The sequence below is a fragment of the Oncorhynchus nerka genome, linkage group LG28 (genome assembly GCF_034236695.1).
Source record: "Oncorhynchus nerka isolate Pitt River linkage group LG28, Oner_Uvic_2.0, whole genome shotgun sequence".
In the NCBI taxonomy this organism is placed as follows: Eukaryota; Metazoa; Chordata; class Actinopteri; order Salmoniformes; family Salmonidae; genus Oncorhynchus; species Oncorhynchus nerka.
Genome location: NC_088423.1, coordinates 51,352,752 through 51,379,292, shown reverse-complemented (window position 1 = coordinate 51,379,292; position 26,541 = coordinate 51,352,752). Strand labels below are relative to the sequence as shown.

Below are 26,541 nucleotides of genomic sequence, written 5' to 3'. Positions count from 1 at the left end.
AGGGGGGGTTGGGGCCAATGTTGGCTAATCTATAAAGCGCAATAGCAGGCTATGCATATTTTACAGGAAAATGGAGATGTGAGTGTTCGGCCTGTAATTATATCTCCTGTTGCGTTCCTGTCCCACGTCGGTGGGGGCGGCCATTTAGGGAACGCACTAATGTCATTAGCAGACAGCCAAACTAGATTTTTCTATTTCTGTTGGTGCAGTTGAGGCCTTGGTTCTGGTTTCAGACATTAATTTAATTTCACTGTGTTTGGATGACAGGAGGTCAGATTGATAGATAAAATGTTGCCAGTCTTCCTGAAGGATGGAGATACAGTCAGCCAAGCTACAACCCTCTTTATTAAAAGTCTTGCTGAAACAAAAACAAACAGCAGTGCTAAGTGGTCCACTTGTCTGAAAAACCCTGGCCAAATTCTGCCCAAAAGCATTTTCATATTGCATTTGAATATTGGCCTGGATATCCCTTCATACAATTCTGCTATAGGGCTAGATTTCACTCCACATCTCAAAGTTTAGTGGGGAACGTTATCCAACACAAAGATCAATTCAAATAAAAGCCAGTCATAGCATTTGATGTGCTTGAAAAAGGTAGAACCCACAATATTTGGACATGAATTTGGACATGAATTCGGTCATGGATTAAGAAAGTGAAGAGGTTCCAGTTTTTGCAAAGCAACATAATCATAAAGTATATTCTTCAAATATCAAGTAGTAAGAAAACAAGTACCACTGATCATATCATTCAGGTGGACAGCATAGTAAGAAATGTGACGTGTCATCCTGCAGCATCCAGCATCCAAATCCAAGCATTATCCAATGACCATCAGAGGGAGACATTTCCCTTTTTCAGATCCAACAACTAAATCAGTTAGCCTGCCCTGAAATCCAAGGCAATAAGGAACATGATAACGGTGTAGATAACACTGCAAAATAAAGTGTTAGAACATCCTTTAAAAAAATTCTGATCCTTAATGCTTGAGCGATGTTTACACAAAGGAACAACATCATCGTGAAACCAGAATTCAGTAGTGAGGGCTGACTGTGGCCCGAGACTGGCCATGGTGGGTGAACCATATGCTGGCTACTCAATTGGTTTATATCAGTCAAAGTTCGATTTATTTCCAGGATGGAAGCCAACAGAAAAGTAAGCAGTTTATATCAAAGCTAATTAATTGAATGCATCAAGCACACTTCGGAGCAAATATGTTTCTTTGTTCAGTGATACCATGACAGTTTTCTACTGGAGTGACTCGGGACCCCTAAATGCTACACTGTGATGATCAAAAACCCAGAGAAATTCAATGTTAGCCACAGTCACTCCAGCAGATGTGCTCACTGCTTCGACCTCTCATAACCACGACAAAGGATTATGACTGCAAACGCAGAGATGCAATAGGGACATATTGATTCCAGCTCAAAGGCATAGCTAGGACTTACAGCCAGAAGGTCTGACTTTTAGAAAACAACACTTTGGTCTCATAACCCCCAGAAACTGGTGGGTGCTATACATGTGTGTTGGGTGGGGTGAGTTACCCCATGTAAATGCACAGAACTAAACACCATAAAAAATACACCATAAATGTAAAGCATAATGCATTATCAATGAGAAATTCCTCAGAATTGTTTTTTTCTCTCTCATTTTTATCCATTCCTTAAAAGTTTTTAAGAACACTACAATCGCACTGTCGTTATGGTAAACTTTTTCTTTATATTGACTTCATAACCATGACATGCTACGGGTATGAATGAATTGGTTCCCTTGTCTCCTCCTTTAATCGAAGCCTAGACAAAGACAATAATCCATTGAAGGACATAAACAAAAAACTGTAAACATGTCTGCATGCTCAGATCACCAGTGACAGATAAGAAAGATGCTTAGGATTGGACCAGTCTGACATACAGACAGACTGGGGACGTCCAGGACAAAGACAGAAACTCAATTATCTAACGACGCACATCGCCAGAGAGATTTACCATCTATGAGCTCATTTGCTAAACTAGAGAAAGAGCCCCAGCCCCAACAGTTCTCTGTTTACTAATCTGCCTGAGGAGTGAGGACAAAACTGAACAGGAGGCAAGCACAGGGAGGCTTGGGAGGGGGGGGGGGGCATCTATCTACCACCCAGAGCTCCACGTTGAAAATTCTCCACAAACTCTGTGCAGATGATGAGATCTGACCTTGGGGATAGCCTCTACAATAGAAGCAGACCAGGGTTCAAACAGTATTTTAAGTATTTGCTTGAGCCTGCCTGGAATTCCAGATTGGAGGGGTTGGCAGTTTTTAGACTATTCTATTGGTTCCATTGCGCCATGCAAGCTCAATGAAGCACAGCTAAAGTACTTGAAAGATTTAAAATACTATTTGAATCCAGGTCTGAAGATATGTGGGTCTAGCAGGGTCTTGAGTCTGGGCAATACGTTTGTTGTATGACTGTGACAAGAGCAAAGCCCATGCCCTTTCTACCAAGGTCAACATTAATTCATAAATCTGTACCCGAGAAATGACCCATTGGAAAGTCAAGCATCTGGCAGTGGGCCAATCAATAGCAATACTAATCAAAATGCTCATTGCTTTAACTAATGAGCTACAGAAAAGCTTAGTATTGCATGTGTAACAGATGTCCCACGAAGACAAGAAGACAGATCTCGGCACCAGATGTGTGATCGTACTTCGTAACTATCTTATGTTGTGTTTTTAAAGAAAGGAATGCCCAGCCAGCGATCCCAGTTGATTGTTGTTTATTCTGACGACAGACACAAGAAAGCACATTAGAGGTACAGGACAAGTGGCACAGCGGTCTAAGGCACTGTATCTCAGTGCTAGAAGCATCACTACAGACCCTGATTCGCCTCCAGGCTGTATCCCAACCAACCATGATTTTGAGTCCCGTAGGGCGCCGCATAATTGGCCCAGTGTTGTTAGGGTTTGGCTGGGGTAAATAAGAATTTGTTCTTAACGGATGTGCCTAGTTAAATAAAATAAAAACAGTACATTGATGGCTGTAGATTTGTGATTTGTCGTTTGCATAGAATTATCAGACTGAGCATTTTGTAGTTAAACATAACACTGACATAAATGGTACAAAATACAATAAATATACTGTATGTACCTAAACGATTGACAGTGTTAAGGAAGCACATTAGATGTGCAGGACAACAGTATGTTGATGGCTGTAGATTCATCATTAGCCTGTTAGAATGGAAATAACTAACCAAGTTAGGCAGTGGGCTCCTGAGTGGTGCAGCGGTCTAAGGCACTGCATCTCAGTACAAGAGGTGTCACTACAGTACCTGGTTCAAATCCAGGCTACATCACATCTGGCTGTGATTGGAAGTACCATAGGGCAGTGCACAATTGGCCCTGTGTGGTTTGGCTGGGGTAGGCTGTCATTGCAAATAAGAATTTGTTCTTAACTCACTGCTTACACAATAGGAATATGGTGCGATATGGACAAAAGTTGGATTCAGATGTTAATTTGATAGCGAGGGACACATTTCACATTATGTCTGGTAAGTACAGTTCCTAGAGATTATACATATGACGGGAAACCTTTTTTGGGGTGTTATAGTTTTTTTTTCTCCATCACAACCCACCAGAACGATGCACAACTCAGGGTGTCCAACCAATACACAGACTCCCGAATCGATGTTGTGTCCCAAAGCTAACAGGTACCGTACACATAGCCTACTATATATACACATCAAATATACATACTGAACTCGTACACATTGTAAATATGAAAGTAGAAAATAGTATTTCAGAACGTGACCTAACGCTTGCATAGAAATATCAGACTGGCAAAAATTGACGTTCGCGATCTCCCCCTATCTGCAAGCATCACCAATGGCATAACATATGTAAATTCAACCAACCAATAGGAATACATAAGTATTGAATACATGTAGTTGCAAGTGGAAACATAATCAACCCATTTCCAACGACATAAAATAGGGCTCTTTGCCTCATACTATATACAATACACTGTATATTTTTGTCCAAACCAAAACTAAAACTGTGGAATCTGAAAGTCTGTTATAATAGAATCATATGGATCATAATCATCATGCTCACAGATCTGCTTGTGTATAACCCATCATTCCATGCAGAGTGAGCATAGAAATCAACAATGATAGAATAGAAATCAAATTCAAAGTTCAAACGAATCTGTCATAAAGACTCTGAAAGCTGTCGTGATCACTCTGTTTCCAAATATAAAACAGTAATGAGAATAATTACTAAGGACTATGCAAGATCCAATTAAGTAAAAGTCTAAAGAAAAAATCATGCAATAACTTAATTGATTGATGTTATAATTGATTATAATGGTTTTTGGTTTTGCATTGTCAAAATACAGAATTGTTTCATCATAATGTGGATTCCAGCTTGTTGTGTGCAGAAATAACCATTCATCAAAACAGTTTTCATTTCAGATGAAGTACACAGTACTTATTTTTGGGTCCCCAAAAATGTTTGAGTGTAATTCAAAAGTAATGAACAATGATAATATTTGACTTTATATGATTTGAGACAGCAATGCCACTGAACATGAAAAAAAAACACACAAATAAGCTAAATCTCACTATGAAGCAACATTCTAGTGATAAGGATAGGCCTACCTCAAACTGAGAAACAATTCAAGAACCATAACAATGTCAAGTGATCATTTCATACACATGAGAACGAGCATGACACAGACACAGTCATGTTTTTGGTTCCATGAGTGTTGTGGGTTCAAGTTACTGCATATTGGATTGAATTTGAGACCGAATTTGTTTTGTCCATGGAGCTAATTCATTCATTAATTAATATTCATCCATTACAAGCAGTATAACCACATCATGAGGCAGTACTGGACAGTAAGCACAGATCCATGATTTCTGTAGACCAAATATGCTAAAATGCCATTGTGTTCTGGAACTGCTTTCTGTGGCCTCTCTCTGTGATGGCTTTGCAATTTAATAAGAAATTGAGTTAGTAAGGGGTAAGGGGATATTTTACTATTTTAGCCAATTTCTTTGCTTGACGCACATAGATAAACTACATGCAGGTAGATTAACTTGTATCGTAATATAATAACCAATTATCCTCATAACGTTGCCCAATTAGCCTCAAAGATTACAAGAACCGAAATGCAATGTTCCATGTTCATAAGTCATCAATAAATCTAATATAACGTCTCCTTAGGGATTAGCTAGCCTCGCTGCAACTACAAATTCAGTTGAAGGATTCCTCTGGGAATGACTAGGACATTAGAAGGTAAACAGAGGACACATCATGCAGCAGAACATCTATTGTAATGTCTTCATTATCATCAGGCCACTTACGTGAAATGTCCAGATACAGTATCACCACCGTGGCTGTTGAAAAGCCAGTTTCAAAAATCTACTGTTATGCTATTATGCTGTTTTTACATATAATAACCTTATGTTACAGTAACCTCCAGGTTTGTTCCTTCTGTGGAGTTTTTCCAGGCCAATGTGCCTCTGCTTCTGCTTGCTCTTTGGGGTCTAGGCCGGGTTACTGTATAAGCACTTTGTGACAACAGCTGACGAAAAATAGGGCTTTATAAATACATTTGATTGACTGAGTACGAAAAAAGTATGAAAATGTATTCACTCACTACTGTAAGTCGTTCTGGATAAGAGTGTCTGCTGAATGACTAAAATAAATAAAAATATAAATGTTTTATTGATTATTGATTGTTTTATTGATATCTGCATAGTAGCCTCTACATTGTCTGTTTCAACATCATAAGCAATGACTGCTCTGCCTCCGCTTGGCATTTTCTCACAATTTACCACCTCTCAAGATTCATGCTTGCTTGGTCACAGCAACAGCAACTTCCTTATCGATGGGTCACTGATTTTGACAACCAGGCTACCTGTTAATATGTAATATTAAGTGGTGTGTTGTATTTTAAAATAACAGTCAGTTGAAATTCTACGGGGCAATTATATTGCTAAATATTTACATGTCAAAATATATGTCAATGTGTTCCATACTATTGTTTAAAAAATGCCTTACATGCAGGCTTGCCTTGCATATTAAATCGAGTTGGCATGCTATCTATGTCATTTATGTCATCATAATTCCCCTGAACATAAAGAGAGGATCCATAATTTCATCAAACAAATACAAAATCTTATTAGTGACCAAAGGGTCAAAATGCCACTCTGAAAGACATCGCAGCGCTGAGCCACTCCTACACCCATCTCTACCCTGGCTTGTCAAAGAGATGGTGAGAAAGAGGCTTAACACCAACCCAGCTTTAGTCTTTGTTGTGTTCATTGTTGTAAATGATTGGTTAAACACAGCACGCATCACCGACCAGAGGAAAATAACTTGTCAAGACCCATGTGAAAAAAAAGAGCACTAAATGCCCCGAGGACACAATTTCAATCAATGTCTTCTTGTCCTTCAACCAAAGCAAATTAGATTGTGCCCGTGCAATGGGTTAGAAATGTGAGCCGTAACTCTCTGAAGGATCAGAGACAGTGCCAGAGCAGGGAAAGGTAGTTGTAGCAGTAGACTACCTTAAACATACATAGACACTGGGCTTGGTCTCTCATAATGTAGACATATGGCAATAAACCAATTAAGTATAATCCAATGAGTACCTCTGTCTTCGAGAGAGAAGCACATTTAAATCATTATGGTGTTTTTTGGGTGACCAATTGTATGACTTTACCCATGACAAAAACAGTTCACTTACACAATATTAATACAGTAAATATGATGAGGATGATCACATCTTAAAGCTGGAGTCTATAGAAAAACAAAGGCTGCGGTTCAGAAAGTAATACCATTTTTGAAACAAGCGCCATTCTCCATTCATCATTGAAAGTCGCCGGAGTAGCCTGTTCTCTGGGCAGCCGAACAAGTAGAGCGGAGACTGTGCTTAAAGTAGAAAATCCTGCACATGTGCAGAAGCTTCAGATTTTCTGCTATCGGGAAGAGACTTCCAGAGAATTCGGAAAAACACCGCCACCCCTTAAAAATGATGTATGCTTATAAACAATTCCTATGGCCAAACCAAAAATGTCAATAGAACATCACATTTAGGTCATCTCTAAATTGTGTGTTGCCGCCATGTGCAAATATGATGAAATAACAGTGTTAACACTGAGATTGAGGACAGTGTATCAACTCCTATGACACATGCGACCTACTGCCTATGGGCAAAGTCGTTACTGACCCAAGAATAGAGGACAGCTGAGCTTTCGTCTCAAACTCGTTTGTTGATGTGGCGAACTGACATTGAACGTTTTGTGTTTTTCTCCTAGTGTACGTACAGTACTGTAGATTTTCACCAAAGAAAAATACACATAAACCAAGCTATGCCTGGAATAAAAAGAAAGAAATGGGGTAACACTCCAGCAAATAACTTCATGTTTTTCCAATTATACTAAAAGAAAACAGCAAGAGTGAAACATTTAGAACATTTATGTCTGCATAAGGAACCCAAGACACAAGCTTAACTAAATCATATAATGTAATAAGGGCCTAAATCAAATAGTGTCATGTATCAAATTAGATTTATTGGTCTGGTCCTTCTCAAAAGTGGTGGATGCTGATGAAAATACTGGCGCTAATGCAAGGAGGAGAGGCTGGTTAAGCAGCTGCTAACAAAATGTCCTGTGGGAGGTGGAGGGGGCTGATCACTACCACTTGGGTTAGGGTTACAAGGGTCAGAGGTCATCCCAGGGCGACAAAAAGGGTAATACCTTCAGAACAGCAGATCCACAGATCGATGCTTTTCTACCTTAGTTGTCCATGCTGCTGTTGTGTTCATGCATTGCTTTCACATGTGCTCACATGTGACTGGATCCTGGACTTCCGGATGGTCAGACCACAGGCTGTGAGGATTAGCAACAAAACCTACTCCACACTGGCTCTTAACACAGGGCCCCCCCAGGGGTATGTCCTCAGCGCTCTGCTGACTCCCTGTTCACCCACGACAGCGTGGCTTTGCACTACACCAGCTCCATCATCAAGTTGGAGCAACAACCTCTCCCGCAACGTCAGCAAAACAAATTAGTTGATTGTTGACTTCAGGAAGCAGACGAGGGAACATGCCTCGATCCACATCAATGGGACTTCAGTTGAGAGAGTCGGCAGTTTAAGTTCCTCGGGTCCACATCACCGAGGACTTGACATGGACCAACAACACCACCACTCTTTTCATGAGGGCGCAACAGTGTCTCTACTATCTAAGGCGGCTGAAGAAATTCGGCATGCCACCCAAGTTCCTCTCCAAATACTACCGCTGCACCATTGAGAGTGTCCTGACTGGTTGCATCACCTGCCTGGTATGGGAATTGCACTGTCCACAAACGCAAGACCCTCCAGCGGGTGGTGAAGACGGCCCAGTACATCACTGGGACCGTGCTCCCACCCATCCAGGACATCTCTACTCAAAACGGTGCATGAGGAAGGCCCGCAGCATCATCAAGGATCCCACACACCCCAGCCACGAGCTGTTCACTCCCTTACCGTCAGGCAGACGGTGTTGTCCTGTGTGGCTCAGTTGGTAGAGCATGGCACTTGCAATGCTAGTGTTGTGGGTTTGAATCCCATGGGCAACTAGTACAAACACAATATTAAAATGTATGCACTCACTACTGTAAGCCACTGTATAAGAGCATCTGTAAATTACAAAAATGTTATGAGGTCTGATACCAACAGTGTCAGTTGTTAAGCAACTTTGCCATAACAAATACTTATTGACTCAACTACTTATTGACTTTTAAATCATTTGTAGAAATGTTGAAGAACATAATTCCAATTTGACATTTTGGGGTATTGTGTGTAGGCCAGAGACAAACACATATAAATGTGATCCATTTTCAATTCAGGCTGTAACATAACAATATGTGGCAAAAGTCAAAGGGTGTGAAAACGTTCTGAAGGCACAGCATACATTCATGCTACACACACATCACAACCGCTGCTACCAGACTCTTATTCTGATTTCTAAATACTGCACAATTGCCCCCAATCCACCTTTCCCCAAAACATGTGTATATATATATATATATATATATATATATATATATATATATATATATATATATATATATATAGAGAGAGAGAGAGAGAGAGAGAGAGAGAGAGAGAGAGAGAGAGAGAGACCGACCCACCCACCCTTTGGTCATAACAGGCTACCTTCAGTTCCCAGAGAATTGTTGTCAAATTATCCTCCTGAGACACTTTACATAATTGTTTGGGGTGAAAGTAAAACATGTTATAAAAAATATATAAAAAATATATATTGATCTTTTATTGTAAGTGCAAAATTGTCCTCTGTAGTGGTCATTTGGACGTTAATAGGAAAACAATTACATTACAGTCAATGAGTACAGTAAGACATTTCTTGATAAGTTCTTATTTAATGTAAAAAAAAGAAAATATTATTCACTTCCTAGAAACCATATGAATATTAAACTCACAAAAATTATAATTAACAATTACACACACTTCTTTTCAAATTACCCTAAAATTTGCATCCATTTATAATAACCAGGAAGATAAAGTTGTCAAGGTCACACCCCCACATGTGATATCATTGAAAAGCCCAGAATGTCCTCTCAAAGGGACAACAGGATTTAATAGACTAGCTTGCATGACCTCAGAGATATGGACCACTAGAGAGGACAACAATTAATATCTGGGTCTCAGGACGATATGGAAAGGGTTTGGCAATTCTCCAGATCACTTTACACTTCCTGGCTTTCATTAAAGATGAAGCTCCAACATTCTCAATTTTGCTGATCTTGGTAACTTGAACTTGAAAACATTTGAAATTATATCTGGGTATATCATATTTCCCATAGTATAGGAGCTGTTTGTTCAGGAAATACAGTACATTTTTAAATTGAGAAGAATAACACATTTAATAGGCTTTCTGATAGCTAAGTGTACACAAGAGAGAGAACACAGTAATGCTAGCAAACTTGGTTCTCTATGGTGTAGTAGGTCAGGGCGTGACTAGGGGGTGATCTAGTATATATATTTCTATGTTGGTGCTAATATGGTTCCCAATAATAGGCAGCTGTTTATCGTTGCCTCTGATTGGGGGTCATATTTAGGTAGCTATTTCCCCACCTGTGTTTTGTGGGATATTGATTGTTTGTTAGTGTGTTTGGGCGCTACGTCCTCACGGTCTTTGTAAGTTTTGTTATTTTGTTTGTTAGTTTCACTTAAATAAATATGTGGAACTATATTCACGCTGCACCTTGGTCCGCTCATTTCAAAGACCGTGACAGAATATCCCACCAACAAAGGACCAAGCAGTGTGAATATGAGGTAAGGGAGTTTTGGACTTGAGAGAACACGAGACCCTTCCTTGGCTGGAGTCGCCAAGGAGCATGGAAGGATAGTGAAGACGCTGGGGACCATGGCCACAGAAACCCCAAGATTTTTTTTGGGGGGGGGGCACATGGAGCTGGCGGTCAAGCAGCGGAAAGTGCCAGAACCTGTTTGGGAGTCGGAGGAGGAGGAATTTGATGAAAGATTCCGGAGAGAGGTGGTAGCGATGAGAATGCTGCAGCACAGGAGTGCTGAAGAGCATGACACCAGTCTGGTGCCATCTGCACCAGTTTCACACATCTGGTCTCCAGTGCGCCTTTCCAGTCCGGTACGTCCTGTGCCAGCTTCCCACACTCGCCCTGAAGTGCGTGTCACCATTCCGGTGCAACCTGTGCCGGCCCCACGCATCAAGCCTCCAGTGCACCTCCCCAATCCAACACATCCTGTGCCAGCTCTCCGCACTCGCCCTGAAGAGCGTGTCACCAGTCTGGTGCAACCTGTGCCGGCCCCACGCATCAGGCCTCCAGTGCACCTCCCCAATCCAGTACGTCCTGTGCCAGCTCCCCGCACTCGCCCACAGTGCGTGTCACCAGTCCGGTGCCGGCCCCACGCATCAGGCCTCCAGTGCTCCTCCCCAGTCCAGTACGTCCTGTGCCTGCTCCTCGCACTCGCCCTGAAGTGCGTGTAACCAGTTCGGTGCCACCTGTACCGGCTCCACACACTAGTCCTCCAGTGCGCATCCACAGTCCAGAGCTTCCGGCGACGGTTCACGGTCCGGAGCTTCCGGCGACGGTTCACGGTCCGGAGCTTCCGGCGACGGTTCACGGTCCGGAGCTTGCGGCGACGGTTCACGGTCCGGAGCCTCCGGCGACGGTTCACGGTCCGGAGCCTCCGGCGACGGTTCACGGTCCGGAGCCTCCGGCGACGGTTCACGGTCCGGAGCCTCCGGCGACGGTTCACGGTCCGGAGCTTCCGGCGACGGTTCACGGTCCGGAGCCTCCGGTGACGGTTCACGGTCCAGCTCCAGGGAGGGAGCCTTCCTCTGCGCCGGTGGCCAGTCCGGGCACGGCGTCCAGTCCAGCTCCAGGGAGGGAGCCTTCCTCTGCGCCGGTGGCCAGTCCAGGCACGGCGTCCAGTTCCGCTCCATGGCTGGAGCCTTCCTCTGCGCCGATGCCCAGTCCAGGTACGGCATTCAGCCCGGCGCGATGGACGGATCCGGGGTCTGGGTGGGGGGCTACGACCTGCACTGGAGCCACCACCGACACTAATCCCCCCCCCCCCCTACCCTCCCCATTTGGTTTCAGGTTTTGCGGCCGGAGTCCGCACCTTTGCGGGGGGGGGGGGGGTACTGTCACATCCTGACCATAGAGAGCCCTTGGTTCTCTATGGTGTAGTAGGTCAGGGCGTGACTAGGGGGTGATCTAGTATATCTATTTCTATGTTGGTGCTAATATGGTTCCCAATTAGAGGTAGCTGTTTATCGTTGCCTCTGATTGGGGATCATATTTAGGTAGCTATTTCCCCACCTGGGTTTTGTGGGATATTGATTGTTTGTTAGTGTGTTTGGGCACTACGTCCTCACGGTCTTTGTAAGTTTTGTTATTTTGTTTGTTAGTTTCACTTAAATAAATATGTGGAACTATACTCACGCTGCGCCTTGGTCAGCTCATTTCCAAGATCGTGACACATGGAAATGAGTCAGTTGATCTGAATTATATATTATATGACCACAACCATGTCAGAACTGGGCTGCCTGATAAATCAAATAGTGTTGATCTTTCGGCAACCTGTACATTGACTGCTTTCCTAACGCACATGGAAATATACATATGAACAAAGAGAGAATTTTTTTTTTTTTTCTGCCAGTGACTGAATAGAAATACTATTTTAACCTTCTTCAAACCACGTAACTTGTGTTAAAAAAATGTTTATTTTGAACAGGCTTCTCCTGCACACCTCTTGTGTACGTGTGTGCACAAACTCTCCAACCAGCCACCATTTCAACACACTGATAGCCATTACAGCAGCACTGATCGCCAGTTTCCTTTGTTTGATTTAATAAGATGAAAACATGCATGTAGATTAGCAGTAATTGGTTACTTGGGGCGGCCATATTGTCCAGGGTATCATTACAACAATAAGAACATAACTGTTTAATGTCAAACTATTAAACTCTTCAATGGCTCTTGATTTAAAGCTGCAATATGTAACTTTTTGGGTGACCTGATCAAATTCACATAGAAATGTGAGTTATAGCTCTGTCATTCTCATTGGAAGCATGTCTAAGAAGCGTTAGGTCGATTCTATGTCCACTATTTCTCTGCTTCCTGTTCCTAAGTTGAGTTTTTTCATCTTTTATTTTCGATTTTGTACAACAGCTTCAAACAGCTGAAAATACAATATTTTTGGTTATTGAAAAGATATTTCAGTGGTTTCGAAGGTACAATGGTTTTCTATACATTGCTTGTTTTGTCACAATCTAAAATTAAGCAAACTATTAGAAATGTAGCTAACAGGAAATGGCAGAGAGATTTCTACATATTGCACCTTTAAAGCAGAGTCCCTGTACAGATGCATTGATCAAAAGAAGTTATATAAATATATTCATTTTCAATTAAAGCTATTGTTATTGGTGTGGCTAGTTAATTGTTGAATTGTCTTTATTTCATTATGATCTGAAATAGTTGCTATCTGCATTTGAAAGATAACTTTCTACCTGTATAAAATGTCATCTAATTTACAAGTTGGATAAAGGCCTATTTCAGGGGTTACATTACAAATAAATACAGTCAAATTCAGTCAAAAGACATTGTAGTTCCATCTCTCCACTGTTTGCCAAGTTACAGTCATGCTCTCTTAATTAAGGGCCTCACCTCACCTTATTGTTGTGACCACCAGAGAGAGGCATATCCTAGCCATTGACCAACCATACATTTGAAAGAAAAACCCCATGAATTTTTTTTATTTTGCTGCCCTGTCTTCAGTTTGGGTTTTAGGCATAATTTGCTATTAGATTGGTGGGATTCAGTTGTTTAACTGGCTATATTCTCTATTCGGAAAACAAACACGTACTGTTTACCCAGAGACGGGAGCACTTGCCGCACACCTGCCGTCAGACCGACACCGGCCTTTGTTCTGACAGCCTGGCAATGTCTAGAATCCAACCAATGCGCGCGTAGCATTGGATGGTGTTTTCAGCGCCTCTGTAATTAGGACTAGGGCCTACAAAATAACTGATAAATGACTCTCGAAATCTAGGTTAGGCCTACTCAACCTGATAAACAACACATCATTTCATTGGCCTAAAAATCGTGGGGACGTTGGTTCAAAACAATGGAGTCTATAGGGCCATTTCTGTTACAATCTGCACATTTTATGACACTCCAATCAGTCATATACGCCACTTATCGTTACTCCAGGCCCTCAAAACCATTTGGGCGTGGCTTATTGCGAGTTTACCTCACAGATATCCCCTGCGGACTGAAAACAACATAAAGGCAGAGTGGTAAAGAGCGTTACTAGATGCCTACTGCTGCCACCATGAAAAATAACCAAACAACATTTACACAACTATGACAACTTAAAGTATTTAATTAATTATCGTACTCAACTCTCCAAAGGGAGATATCGTAGCACATGTATTCATTTCTCTCAAAAGTAAATTAAATAGAGCTAAAACTGGTTATCCTGTCTCATATTGCTGATATCCTACCGCCCCCTTCCATTTTATGTGCTCTAAATTATTAGAATTAGATTTTTCATTCAATCAAAAGGCCTACTTCTACACAATGGTCTTCCTTTGAACTACCATTCCGTTTAGAGACCTGGCCACACACTGCGATTTACAAAACCTTGAGCCATAGACTATAAATATAGTCTGGTTGGGGAGAGTGTTAGTACAGTTGGGCAATGGGATTGTGAATGGGATTATACTATTATGATATATAGCTGTATGCATTATACTCACAGAGACCATGTACCATGCCATGCATATCACGATCTAAAGGACAATGTATGTATACTGTATGCCAGCAGCATTTCTATAGCATCTTATAACAATTTACTGTTATAAATAGGCTACTTACTGACTGAATTCCATTCAAATCCCCAAACTAACCAAATTGAATATTCGTTTTAGTCCATAAATATGCTATCTGAATTTGCTTTGAGTATTAAGTCATAGAACCTCACAACTTTGTAATGTTTTAGGAACTAGCGTCCTGTATTTGAATTAGCAGAAAAAAGATTTTGAATTTTGTGCACATTTAGTCGAATTGCCATTCGTCACATACATAGGACAAATATCATCTGGACCATTAACTCAAAAAGATGCCATGAGAATTGATGCTGAGGAGAGGACAAACAATGATAGGCTACACCCCACCTAGAACAGGTTTGTTTGCGTCCCTATAGTTAAACTTTCAGCCTCAAAACGCGTTTACGCACGTTTACGCACGGTTATTCATAGAATACACCGCGACAATAACGTTTCGGTTGACTACGTACATTTCCATTTGATTTCATCTGGAAAAACAATAAATCCACCTATTCTGTAAAGTGAAACTCATTTTAGTAATAACAAAGGTGTAAACTACATGTTGCTACATGCAAACTAGGCTATGTTACTCATTCAGATATGGTTATTTAGATTTCAACTTTATTTCCAGAAAACCATGAAATGCGATAGAGGCTAATTGAGGTTGACCCTTACCTTCACACAACAGCAGGAGGACCAGAACGATGTTTCCCAGAGAGAAACCACACGTTGGCCCCATAATCGCCAATCATAAGTGAAAGTTTCAGGATGAATAAGCAAAAATCACACGTAGAGACCTTATGGATAAACCAGATTAAAGAATCAGTTTTCCCGCACGCAGCTCCTCCGGGCAAACAATGAAGTCCTCACTCACTGACCGCGTCCCTGTCCCATTGATAGGCTGGTCTCTGCAGCTTTTGCTGCTTGCCGGCTGTAGCAGGGGGAGGTTCAAATCAAGCTAATATGCTGCGATGTATTTTCTCGTCCAGCCAGAGCAGCATAAACCAATACCATCTCCGGCATAGGCGAAATTGCCACCGGGGTGGGGGGATATGTCTCCTCCCCAATATTCAGAAAAGGTCGACTGCCCCCAAAAAAAAAATATATGAATATATATATAAGTTATATATATGTTATATGTGCAGTACCAGTCAAACGTTTGAACACACCTACTCATTCAAGGGTTTTTCTTTGTTTTTACTATTTTCTACATTGTAGAATAATAGTGAAGACATCAAAACTATGAAATAACACATAGGCTAATTGAGGTTGACCCTTACCTTCACACAACAGCAGGAGGACCAGAACGATGTTTCCCAGAGAGAAACCACAAGTTGGCCCCATAATCGCCAATTATAAGTGAAAGTTTCAGGATGAATAAGCAAAAATCACAGTAGAGCCCCTCATGTAGTAACCAAAAAAGTATTAAACATTATATTTTAGATTCTTCAAATTAGCCACCCTTTGCTTTGATGACAGCTTTGCACACAGTTGGCATTCTTTCAACCAGCTTCATGAGGTAGTCACCTGGAATGCATTTCAATTAACAAGTGTGTCTTGTTAAAAGTTAATTTGTGGGATTTCTTTCCTGCTTAATCCCTTTGAGCCAATCAGATGTGTTGTGACAAGGTAGAGGTGGTATACAGAAGATAGCCCTATTTGGGTAAGACCAAGTCCATATTACGGCAAGAACAGCTCAAATAAGCAAAGAGAAATGACAGTCCATCATTACTTTAAGACATGAAGGTCAGTCAATCCGGAACATTTCAAGAACTTTGAAAGTTTCTTCAAGTGCAGTTGCAAAAACCATAAAGCGCTATGATGAAACTGGCTCCCGTGAGGACCGCCACAGAGTTACCTCTGCTGCAGAGGATAAGATCATTAGAGTTACAATCCTCAGAAATTGCAGCTCAAACAAATGCTTCACAGAGTTCAAGTAACAGACAAATCTCAACATCAACTGTTCAGATGAGACTGCGTGAATCAGGCCTCCATGGTCGTATTGCTGCAAAGAAACCACCACTAAAGGACACCATTAAGAAGAAGAGTTGCTTGGGCCAAGACACACTAGCAATGGACATTAGACCGGTGGAAATCTGTCCTTTGGTCTAATGAGTCTAAATTTGAGATATTTGGTTCCAACGGACTTGTCTTTGTGAGACGCAGAGTAGGTGAATCTCTGCATGTGTGGTTCCCACTGTGAAGCATGGAGGAGGAGGTGTGATGGTGTGAGGGTGCTTTCCTGGTGACACTGTCAGTGATATTTTTAGAACTCAAGGCACACTTAACCATCATGGCTACCACAGCATTCTACAGCGATATGCCATCCCATCTGTTTTTTTTTTGCACTTAGTGGGAGTATGGGAGAATCGTTTGCTTTTCAACAGGACAACGACTCAACTCACCTCCAGGCTGTGTTAGGGCTATTTGACCAAGAATGAGAGTGATGGAGTGCTGCATCAGATGACCTGGCTTCCACAATCACCTGACCTCAAACTAAATGAGATGGTTTTGTATCTGGACTGCAGAGTGAAGGAAAAGCAGCCAATAAGTGCATGAAGCTGGTTGAGAGAATGCCAAGAGTGTGCAAAGGGTGGCTACTTTCAAGAATCTAAAATCTCAAATATATTTGTTTAGCACTTTTTGGTTACTACATGATTCCATATGTGTTATTTTATAGTTTTGATGTCTTCACTATTATTCTACAATGTAGAAAATAGTCCAAATTAAGAAAAACCCTTGAATGAGTAGGTGTGTCCAAACTTTGACTCGTACTGTATATAAAATGTAAAATTAATTTATTCTTGCTATGTAACTACTGTAAAAAAAGTAAAAAAGTGACATATAGTTTATTTTTATCCTCCGAAGAGGGGGTTGGTGGTTAGAACCCCCCAACATGTAAATAAATAAAAGAAATGGCACTTCTGTAGCTAAATATCTTATTAATCCAGTCAGTTTTTAAGCATTGCATTACCCGGTAGGATGGTGCATTGATCGGTTATAAAGTTTAAGGCAATTTTTTTGTCGACCTTTGAAGTAACTGTCCAGTGTTTCCAGATTTCTGTGAAATATGTCCTATAATTAGTTACAATATGAGTGAAATAGTTTTCCTTCCAAATGTTTTGAATTAAGTATGTTTAAAAGCAGATTTTCTGTGTTGGAATGGTGTGGGCGTTACCCCAACAACAGAATGGTGTGGGTGTATAACGGTCATAAAAAATATGAATGCAAGTAGAACATTGATTGGCCAGCTCATCCTCCTCAGGAGGATGACATTAAAAACCGCATCTCAAACTTATTTCTCAAACAGACCATTTAAACAATGCTTGCTATTTCCTCATAGAGGATTAAGTGTTTTTCTCTCCAATTTATGCTTTGGCCACAAATGCGAGTATTTGTGTATGTGTTACCAAAAGACAAACATTTAAAAGTTAGATTTTCACTGGACAGTTACTTAAAAGCTGCATCGTTTTCTCTCAGTCTCATGGCAAAATGTGTAGAGTAGTTGGAAATAAGTATTAAAACTGCAACCTTTTCTCTCATCCTCATAGGAAAATGTGAAGAATAGCATGAGAGGAGCTATAAAACAGGAACATTTTCTGCCTGCCCCATGGCAAAATGTGTAGAATTGTAGGAAATTAGCTTTAAAATGGCAACATTTTCTCTCAGACTTGTCACGTCTGCTCCTCCCCTCCGGCGTTCGACGTCGCTGGTTTACTAACCACTGGTCCTGGCAACCCTTCATTACGCACACCTGTGCCTCGTCATCAGGCACACCTGGACCTTATCACTTCCTTGATTACTCCCCCTATATATAGCACTCAGTTGTTATTTCCCATCAGATGGTATTGTCTCTGTTTCCATGTTCAGATGCATTCCTTGGTTTTGTATCATTACGTGTTTGTTTATATTAAACTCCTCACCTGCTTCCTGACTCACTGCATCAACATTTCAAGACTCATGACAAAATGAGTAGGAGAACATTATAAAACTGCACTTTGTTCTCTCTGCCCATGGCAGAATTTGTTGAAAAGATAAGTAGGTCTGTTGAAAATACTGTATTGCCATCATAAAATACCTTGAAACATATATATCTGAGCATTTCAAACCATCTGTTCACCATAGATTGATAACCAGTCAGCTCTGTGAGTGTGCACACTTACTGAACTTCTGCCAACATGTGGATGGCAGGGTTTAGCTGGATGCTGTGCCAAGGCGCCTAGTCCTCCGTTGATGTATCCATTCCACTGGGGGCACAATAAAAAAAGACTCCCATTTGTTTCAAGGATATTTTATATGAGGTGTGCTAGGCAGTGATGGTGATGATTACCTTGATTTAATCTATTAGGACATTTCCCCTGGTGGCGTTACAGAACAATTATAATTGTTTTCAACCAACAGGCATTTCTTACACAAAGCATCCAAGCCTGTGAATGGGAGCTGTGCTCTGTCTTAGCTGTTATCTGTGTAGCTCAGGCCCTAACCAAGGGTTATAGTGAGAGCTGGCCCTTGTTACCCTAAGACTGGGGGTTGTTTCTGAATTTAAAAACTTTTTGTCTTAGTCTAGGATTACTCTCAGGATGGCAGATTATCTTGTTTTCGGTTGGTTTCTGTGGAGTGATGCATTACTCTGCCCCAGGAGAGCACACCAGTCAATCACACAACAGTCACTTCAATCAACGTCTGTACAGCCAAACACCAGAGAGAGAGAAAGGCACAGAGACAAAATGCACACACAGAGAGAATCACACATGCCCGCATGCCCAACCACACGCACAAAGGCTCACACGCACACATGCCCACACACACTACACAAAGTGATTTCTGCAAGACTTTCAAAAAAAGCAACGCAACATGTTCAATATCACAGTCATTTAAATCACATTATTTGTGTATTGTTAATGTAGGCTCTGCATTCATTTATGTGCTCCCTGTCACCTGGAGCTGCATGGCAAATGATCCAGAAACACAAGGAAAGCACAAAGCATAATGCCCCAGGTATAGTCAGCCATTCCTCCTCTGAGGGGACACAATGTATCTGTTAAAGTATCTAGAGGACTGACTATTGACTGTGTGGTAGAATAATACTACAGAATCCATGTCTAGTATCTATCTGAAACCTGTCTCCTAAAGAGGACTCTGAAGCTATATGTATGTACGTATGAATGTATGTATGATCTCTGTGGTGACTTGTATCTCAGTACAGGGTGTACTCTAAATGACTCTATTCAAAGGGGTTTTATGTTCCTCTCAGAATTCCTGTCTTATTTACATTGGTCTTATCCCCTACTCAAGCCTTTAGATGCTGTGACACCCCGTGGAGATTGGGCCTGGTGGTCAGGTTTCTGTAAACTTGGTATCGTTTGATGGGTCAGTGGTGGTTGGTTTTGGGTTGAAGGAGTTACACCTTCAAATATTCTAAATGGAATTAAATGGTTTTGTTCTCTCTCTTATCCTGTATCCAGTTTATGGCTGTGGGAAGATGTTTGTGGAGGGGGTGCTGTCGAGGCTATGATCCATGCCTAGAATTATGAAATGTTAATGTCAGTATTGCCTCGTTACTTAAGCTTTATGCCTTGAATGTGAATCCATTCATTAAATAATACTTGCTTTGATATTCACTCCTCATGACCATTCCTTGAGCTTAGTGAGCTAAACGCATAATACTTAATTGCACATGGTTTACATGGGGTCAGATAAACATTTGAACAGGCTAATTGACCAGTCTTATTACGAGTCACATGTATATAATATGCATATAGATCAAATATTACCCACCACATGAACATAACAAATATACTTTGTGCTGCTCTCCAGTGCATATAATAGTTTGAAGCAAGTGCTTCAAATGGAAGGAGACCCTAACATGTGGTCCTCTTGACAGTACATGCACCCAATGTTGAAAATACATCTTCTAGAGAGTCAAGTTATACCTTAGAATACAATACAATCTAATACCATCAGACCAGCCTCAATGGCCTGGTGCCGGAGAAGAAAGCAGACGTCCTCAGTGCCCCTTACCGATTGTGTTTTTTTGTTTGTTTGTTTGCGTAGTTTGTAACTTGCTTTTTTAACTCATTTTGCCGCTACCATGTCTTATGACTGAAAATAAGTTCTGGACATCAGAACTGCAATTACTCACCACGGACTAGCAGAATCCTTTTTTCCTTTCACGACTCTGACGAGTCCGATGCGAAGGATATACTGCTTTCTCGGGAACTGGCCCTGATCCTCATGATCTGCTGAAGAGGAGGCGGAGAAAGAGGGACCGAAGGGCGGGCTGCCTTCTGAGAATTCGTAGGTAATCGAATAAACCCTAACTTCCCTCCATTCTGCTAGCAAACGTGCAATCTTTGGAGAATTAGGTCGATGAGCTACATGGAACATTACCAACGGGACATTAAAAACTGTAACATCTTATGCTTCACGGAGTCGTGGCTGAACGACGACACCATCAACATACAGCTGGCTGGTTATACGCAGGATAGAACAGCGGCGTCTGGTAAGACAAGGGGCGGCGGACTATGTATTTTTGTAAATAACAGCTGGTGCACGATATCTAAAGAGGTCTCGAGCTATTGCTCGACTGAGGTAGAATATCTCATAATAAGCTGTAGACCACACTACCTACCGAGAGAGTTTTCATCTGTAGTAGCTGTTTACATACCACCACAGTCAGAGGCTGGAACTAAGACAGCATTGAATGAGCTGTATTCCGCCATAAGCGAACAAGAAAACGCTCACCCAGAGGCTAGTGGCCGGGGACTTTAATGCAGGGAAACTTAAATCCGTTTTTATCAAATTTCTATCAGCATGTTACATGTGCAACCAGAGGAAAAATAACTCTGGACCACCTTTACTCCACACATAGAGACGCATATAAAGCTCTCCCTCGTGCTGCTCCATTTGGCAAATCTGACCATAATTCTATACTCCTGATTCCTGCTTCCAAGTAAAAATGAAAGCAGGAAGCATCAGTGACTAGATACATTTTTTTAAATGGTCAGATGAAGCAGATGCTAAGCTACAGGACTGTTTTGCTAGCACAGACTGGAATATGTTCCGGGATTCCTCCGATGGCATTGAGGAATACACCACATTGGTAATTGGCTTCATCAATAAGTGCATCGATGATGTCTTCCCTACAGTGACTATACGTACATACGCCAACCAGAAGCCATGGATTACAGGCAGCATCCTCACTGAGCTAAAGGCTTGAGCTGGCAAACCAGGCAAGGCAAACCATTACAGACTACAAAGGGATGCACAGCCGAGAGCTGCAAAGTGACATGAGCCTACCAGACAAGATAAACTACTTCTATGCACACTTCGAGGCAAATAACACTGAAACATGCATGAGAGCACCAGCTGTTCCGGAAAACTGTGTGATCACGCTCTCCGCAGCCAATGTGAGTAAGACCTTTAAACAGGTCAACATTCACAAGGCTGCAGGGCCAGATGGATTGCCAGGACGTGTACTGCGAGCATGCGCTGACCAACTGGCAAGTGTCTTCACTGACATTTTCAACCTTTTCCTGTCCGAGACTGTAATACCAACCTGTTTAAGCAGACCACCATAGCGCCTGTGCCCATGAACACTAAGGTAACCTGCCTAAATGACTACCGACCCGTAGCACTCACGTCAGTATCAAATCAAATCAAATCAAATGTATTTATATAGCCCTTCATACATCAGCTGATATCTCAAAGTGCTGTACAGAAACCCAGCCTAAAACCCCAAACAGCAAGCAATGCAGGTGTAGAAGCACGGCGGCTAGGAAAAACTCCCTAGAAAGGCCAAAACCTAGGAAGGAACCTAGAGAGGAACCAGGCTATGTGGGGTGATAAATGACCAGCATGGTCGAATAATAATAAGGCAGAACAGTTGAAACTGGAGCAGCAGCACGGCCAGGTGGACTGGGGACAGCAAGGAGTCATCATGTCAGGTAGTCCTGGAGCATGGTCCTAGGGCTCAGGTCCTCCGAGAGAGAGAAAGAAAGAGAGAAGGAGAGAATTAGAGAACACACACTTAGATTCACACAGGACACCGAATAGGACAGGAGAAGTACTCCAGATATAACAAACTGACCCTAGCCCCCCGACACATAAACTACTGCAGCATAAATACTGGAGGCTGAGACAGGAGGGGTCAGGAGACACTGTGGCCCCATCCGAGGACACCCCCGGACAGGGCCAAACAGGAAGGATAAAACCCCACCCACTTTGTCAAAGTACAGCCCCCACACCACTAGAGGGATATCTTCAACCACCAACTTACCATCCTGAGACAAGGCTGAGTATAGCCCACAAAGTTCTCCGCCATGGCACAACCCAAGGGGGGGGCGCCAACCCAGACAGGGTGACCACATCAGTGAATCAACCCACTCAGGTGACGCACCCCTTCCAGGGACGGCATGAGAGAGCCCCAGTAAAGCCAGTGACTCAGTCAGTAGCCATGAAGTGCTTTGAAAGGTTGGTCGTGGCTCACATCAACACCATTATCCCAGAAACCCTAGACCCACTCCAATTTGCATACCACCCCAAAAGATCCACAGATGATGCAATCTCTATTGCACTCCACACTGCCCTTTCCCACCTGGACAAAAGGAACACCTATGTGAGAATGCTATTCCTTGACTACAGCTCAGCGTTCAACACCATAGTGCCCTAAAAGCTTTACAATAAGCTAAGGACCCTGGGACTAAACACCTCCCTCTGCAACTATATCCTGGACTTCCTGACGGGTGCCCCCAGGTGGTAAGGGTAGGTAACAACACATCCGCCACATCCGTCAACACAGGGGCCCCTTAGGGGTGCGTCCTCAGTCCCCTCCTGTACTCCCTGTTCACTCATGACTGCACGGCCAGGCACGACTCCAACACCATCATTACATTTGCTGATGACACAAAAGTGGTCGGCCTGATCACCGACAACGACGAGACAGCCTATAGGGAGGAGGTCAGAGACCTCTTGCAAGGACAACAACCTCTCCCTCAACGTGATCAAGACAAATGAGATGATTGTGGACTACAGGAAAAAGAGGACCGAGCATGCCCCCATTCTCATCGACGGGGCTGCAGTGGAGCAGGTTGAGAGCTTCAAGAAACCAACAAACTAACATGGTCCAAGCACACCAAGACAGTCGTGAAGAGGGCACGACAAACCCTATTCCCCCTCAGGAGACTGAAAAGATTTGGCATGGGTCCTCAGATCCTCAAAAGGTTCTACAGCTACACCATTGAGAGCATTCCAACTGGTTGCATCACTGCCTGGTACGGCAATTGCTCAGGCTTCTGACCGCAAGGCACTACAGAGGGTAGTGCGAACAGGCCCAGTACATCACTGGGGCTAAGCTTCCTGCCATCCAGGACCTCTATACCAGGAGGTGTCAGAGGAAGGCCCTAAAAATTGTCAACGACTCCAGCCACCTTAGTCATAGACTGTTCTTTCTGCTACCGCCCGGCATGCTGTACCGTAGCGCCAAGTCTAGGTCCAAGAGTCTTCTAAACAGCTTCTACCCCCAAGCCATAAGACTCCTGAACATAATCAAATGGCTACCAGACTATTTGCATTGCCCCCACCCCCCTAGCTGTTATCATCTATGCATAGTCACTTTAATAACTCTACATATATGTACATACTACCTCACTAACCGGTGCCCCCGCACATTGACTCTGTACTGGAACCCCCTGTATATAGTCTCACTATTGTTATTTTACTGCTGCTCTTTAACTACTTGTTATTTTTATCTCTTATTCTTATCCGTTTTTTTTTTGAAACGGCATTGTTGGTTAGGGGCTCATAAGTAAGCATTTCACCGTAAGGTATTGTGTTGTATTTGGCGCATCTGACTAATAAGATTTGATTTGATTTGACAACCCAATTGGCTATAGGCTACACATTACAGTAAATTAATGGCTAGTAACTCATGCACGAAACATTAACCTGGCCTTAGTAATACACTATATATACAATGCTATGTGGATACCCCTTCAAATTAGTGGATTCGGCTATTTCAGCCTCAACTGATGCTGACAGGTGTATAAAATTGAGGACACAGCCATGGAATCTACATAGACAAACATTGGCAATAGAATGGCCTTACTGAAGAGCTCAGTGCCTTTCAACGTGGCAACGTCATAGGATGATTCCAACAAGTCAGTTTGTCAAATTTCTGCCCTGCTAGAGCTGCCCCGGTTAACTGTAAGTGCTGTTATTGTGAAGTGGCAACGTCTAGGATCAACAATGGCTCATCCGCAAAGGGGTAGGCCACACAAGCTCACAGAATGGGACTGCTGAGTGCTGCAGTGCCAAGATATAAAATTGCCTCTAGAAGCAACATCAGCAAAATAACTGTTAGTTGGGAGCTTCATGAAATGGGTTTTCCCAGCAGCCGCACACAAGCCTAAGATCACCATATGCAATGCCAAACAGCTGGAGAGGTGTAAAATTTGCTGCCATTGATCTCTGGAGCAGTGGAAATGCGTTCTCCGGAGTGATGAATCACGCTTCACTATCTGGTAGTCCGACGGACTAATCTGGGTTTGGCGGATCTCAGGAGAACTCTACCTGCCTGAATGTATAGTGCCAACTGTACATTTTGGTGGAGTAGGAAAAATGGTCTGGGGCTGCTTTTCATGGTTCGGGATAGAACCCTTAGTTCCAGTGAAGGGAAATCTTAATGCTACAGCATACAATGGAAATCTAGATAATTCTGTGCTTCCAACTTTGCTGACAATGCCCCTGTGCATAAAGAGAGGTCCATACGGAAATGGTTTGTTGAGATTGGTGTGGAAGAACTTGACTTGCCTGCACAGAGCACTGACCTCAACCCCAGCGAACACCTTTCGGATGAATTGGAACGTCGACTACGATCCAGGCCTAATTGCCCAACGTCAGTGCTCGACCTCACTAATGCTCTTGTGGCTGAATGGAAGCAAGTCCCCGCAACAATTTAGTGGAAAGCCTTCCCAGACGAGTGGAGGCTGTTATAGCAGCAAAGGGGGGTCCAACTCCATATTAATGCCCATGATTTTGCAATGAGATGTTCGATGAGCAGGTGTCCACTTACTTTTGGTCATGTAGTGTATCATTAATAGAAATGTAATATTGCCTTGGCATACACCTGTAGAAATGTGATTTTGACTCACTGGAAAAACCCAAACCTGCCATCTTACAGTCAGTAGAATAATAGTGAAGACATCAAAACTATGAAATAACACGTCGTAAACAAAATACAAATATATTTTATATTTAAGATTCTTCAAAGTAGCCACCCTTTGCCTTGATGACAGCTTTGCACACTCTTGTCATTCTCTCAACTATCTTCATGAGGTAGTCACCTGGATGCATTTGAATTAACATGTGTGCCTTGTTAAAAGTTCATTTGTGGAATTTGCTTCCTTCTTATTAATGCGTTTGAGCCAATCAGTTGTGTTGTGACAAGGTAAGGGCGGTATACAGAAGATAGTCCTATTTGGTAAGAACAGGACAGAGAAGAGCTTGGACTGTGCTTAGTGGGAGCTGCTATCCTGTTGGGGTGGGAGGGCCAAGAGACCAGAGGTGGCAGAACAGAGTGCTTGGGTTGGGGTGTAGGGTTTGATTATAGCTGGAAAGTAGGGAGGGACAGTTCCTCTTACTGCTCTGTAGACAAGCACCATGGTCTTGAAAGCTTCAACTGGATGAAAGCTTCAACTGGAAGCCAATGGAGTGTGCGGAGGAGAGAGGTGACATGTGAAAACATGGGAAGGTTGAAAATCATGCGGGCTGCAGCATTCTGGATAAATTGCAGGGGTTGTTGCAGTAGTCCAGACGGGAGATGACAAGTGCCTTATATATATATATATATACAAACAATATGATTTTATGCAACAAGCTTTTTAGCTGCAGGCCTATGTGTTTTTTAATGAACTGACTAGCTCACTCAATTCAGGGAATAAAGTCCACGTCTTATGTTTCATGTCGGTTGGTTCAGAGCCTGTTTGTTGAACCAGAGATGTGTCGGATGTGTTTTGGGATTTCTCTGACAGTGTATTTCTGTTAACTTTCCCATGCAATGTGTCACCCACCCTAACATTGCACTAACCTCTGGTTTTCAGCCAGACAACTGTTCACCATCCCTGTCCATATTGCCTGTACCACAAATACTACTTTAAATACATCTAAACAATGATCTGTAAAAATATATATT

General features: G+C 42.4%; 1 protein-coding gene across 1 annotated transcript in view; it reads right to left on the bottom strand.

Annotated features, from left to right (window-relative positions):
• Positions 1–15,327, bottom strand: part of LOC115113390 (proto-oncogene tyrosine-protein kinase receptor Ret-like) — a 29,609-nt gene extending 14,282 nt beyond the window's left edge. Inside the window, exon 1 of the mRNA XM_029640961.2 lies at positions 15,027–15,327. Within this exon, the coding sequence (XP_029496821.1) occupies positions 15,027–15,090 (64 nt within the window). The 5' untranslated portion in view covers positions 15,091–15,327. The remainder of the gene's footprint in view (positions 1–15,026) is intronic.
• Between the last annotated feature and the right edge of the window lie 11,214 nt (positions 15,328–26,541).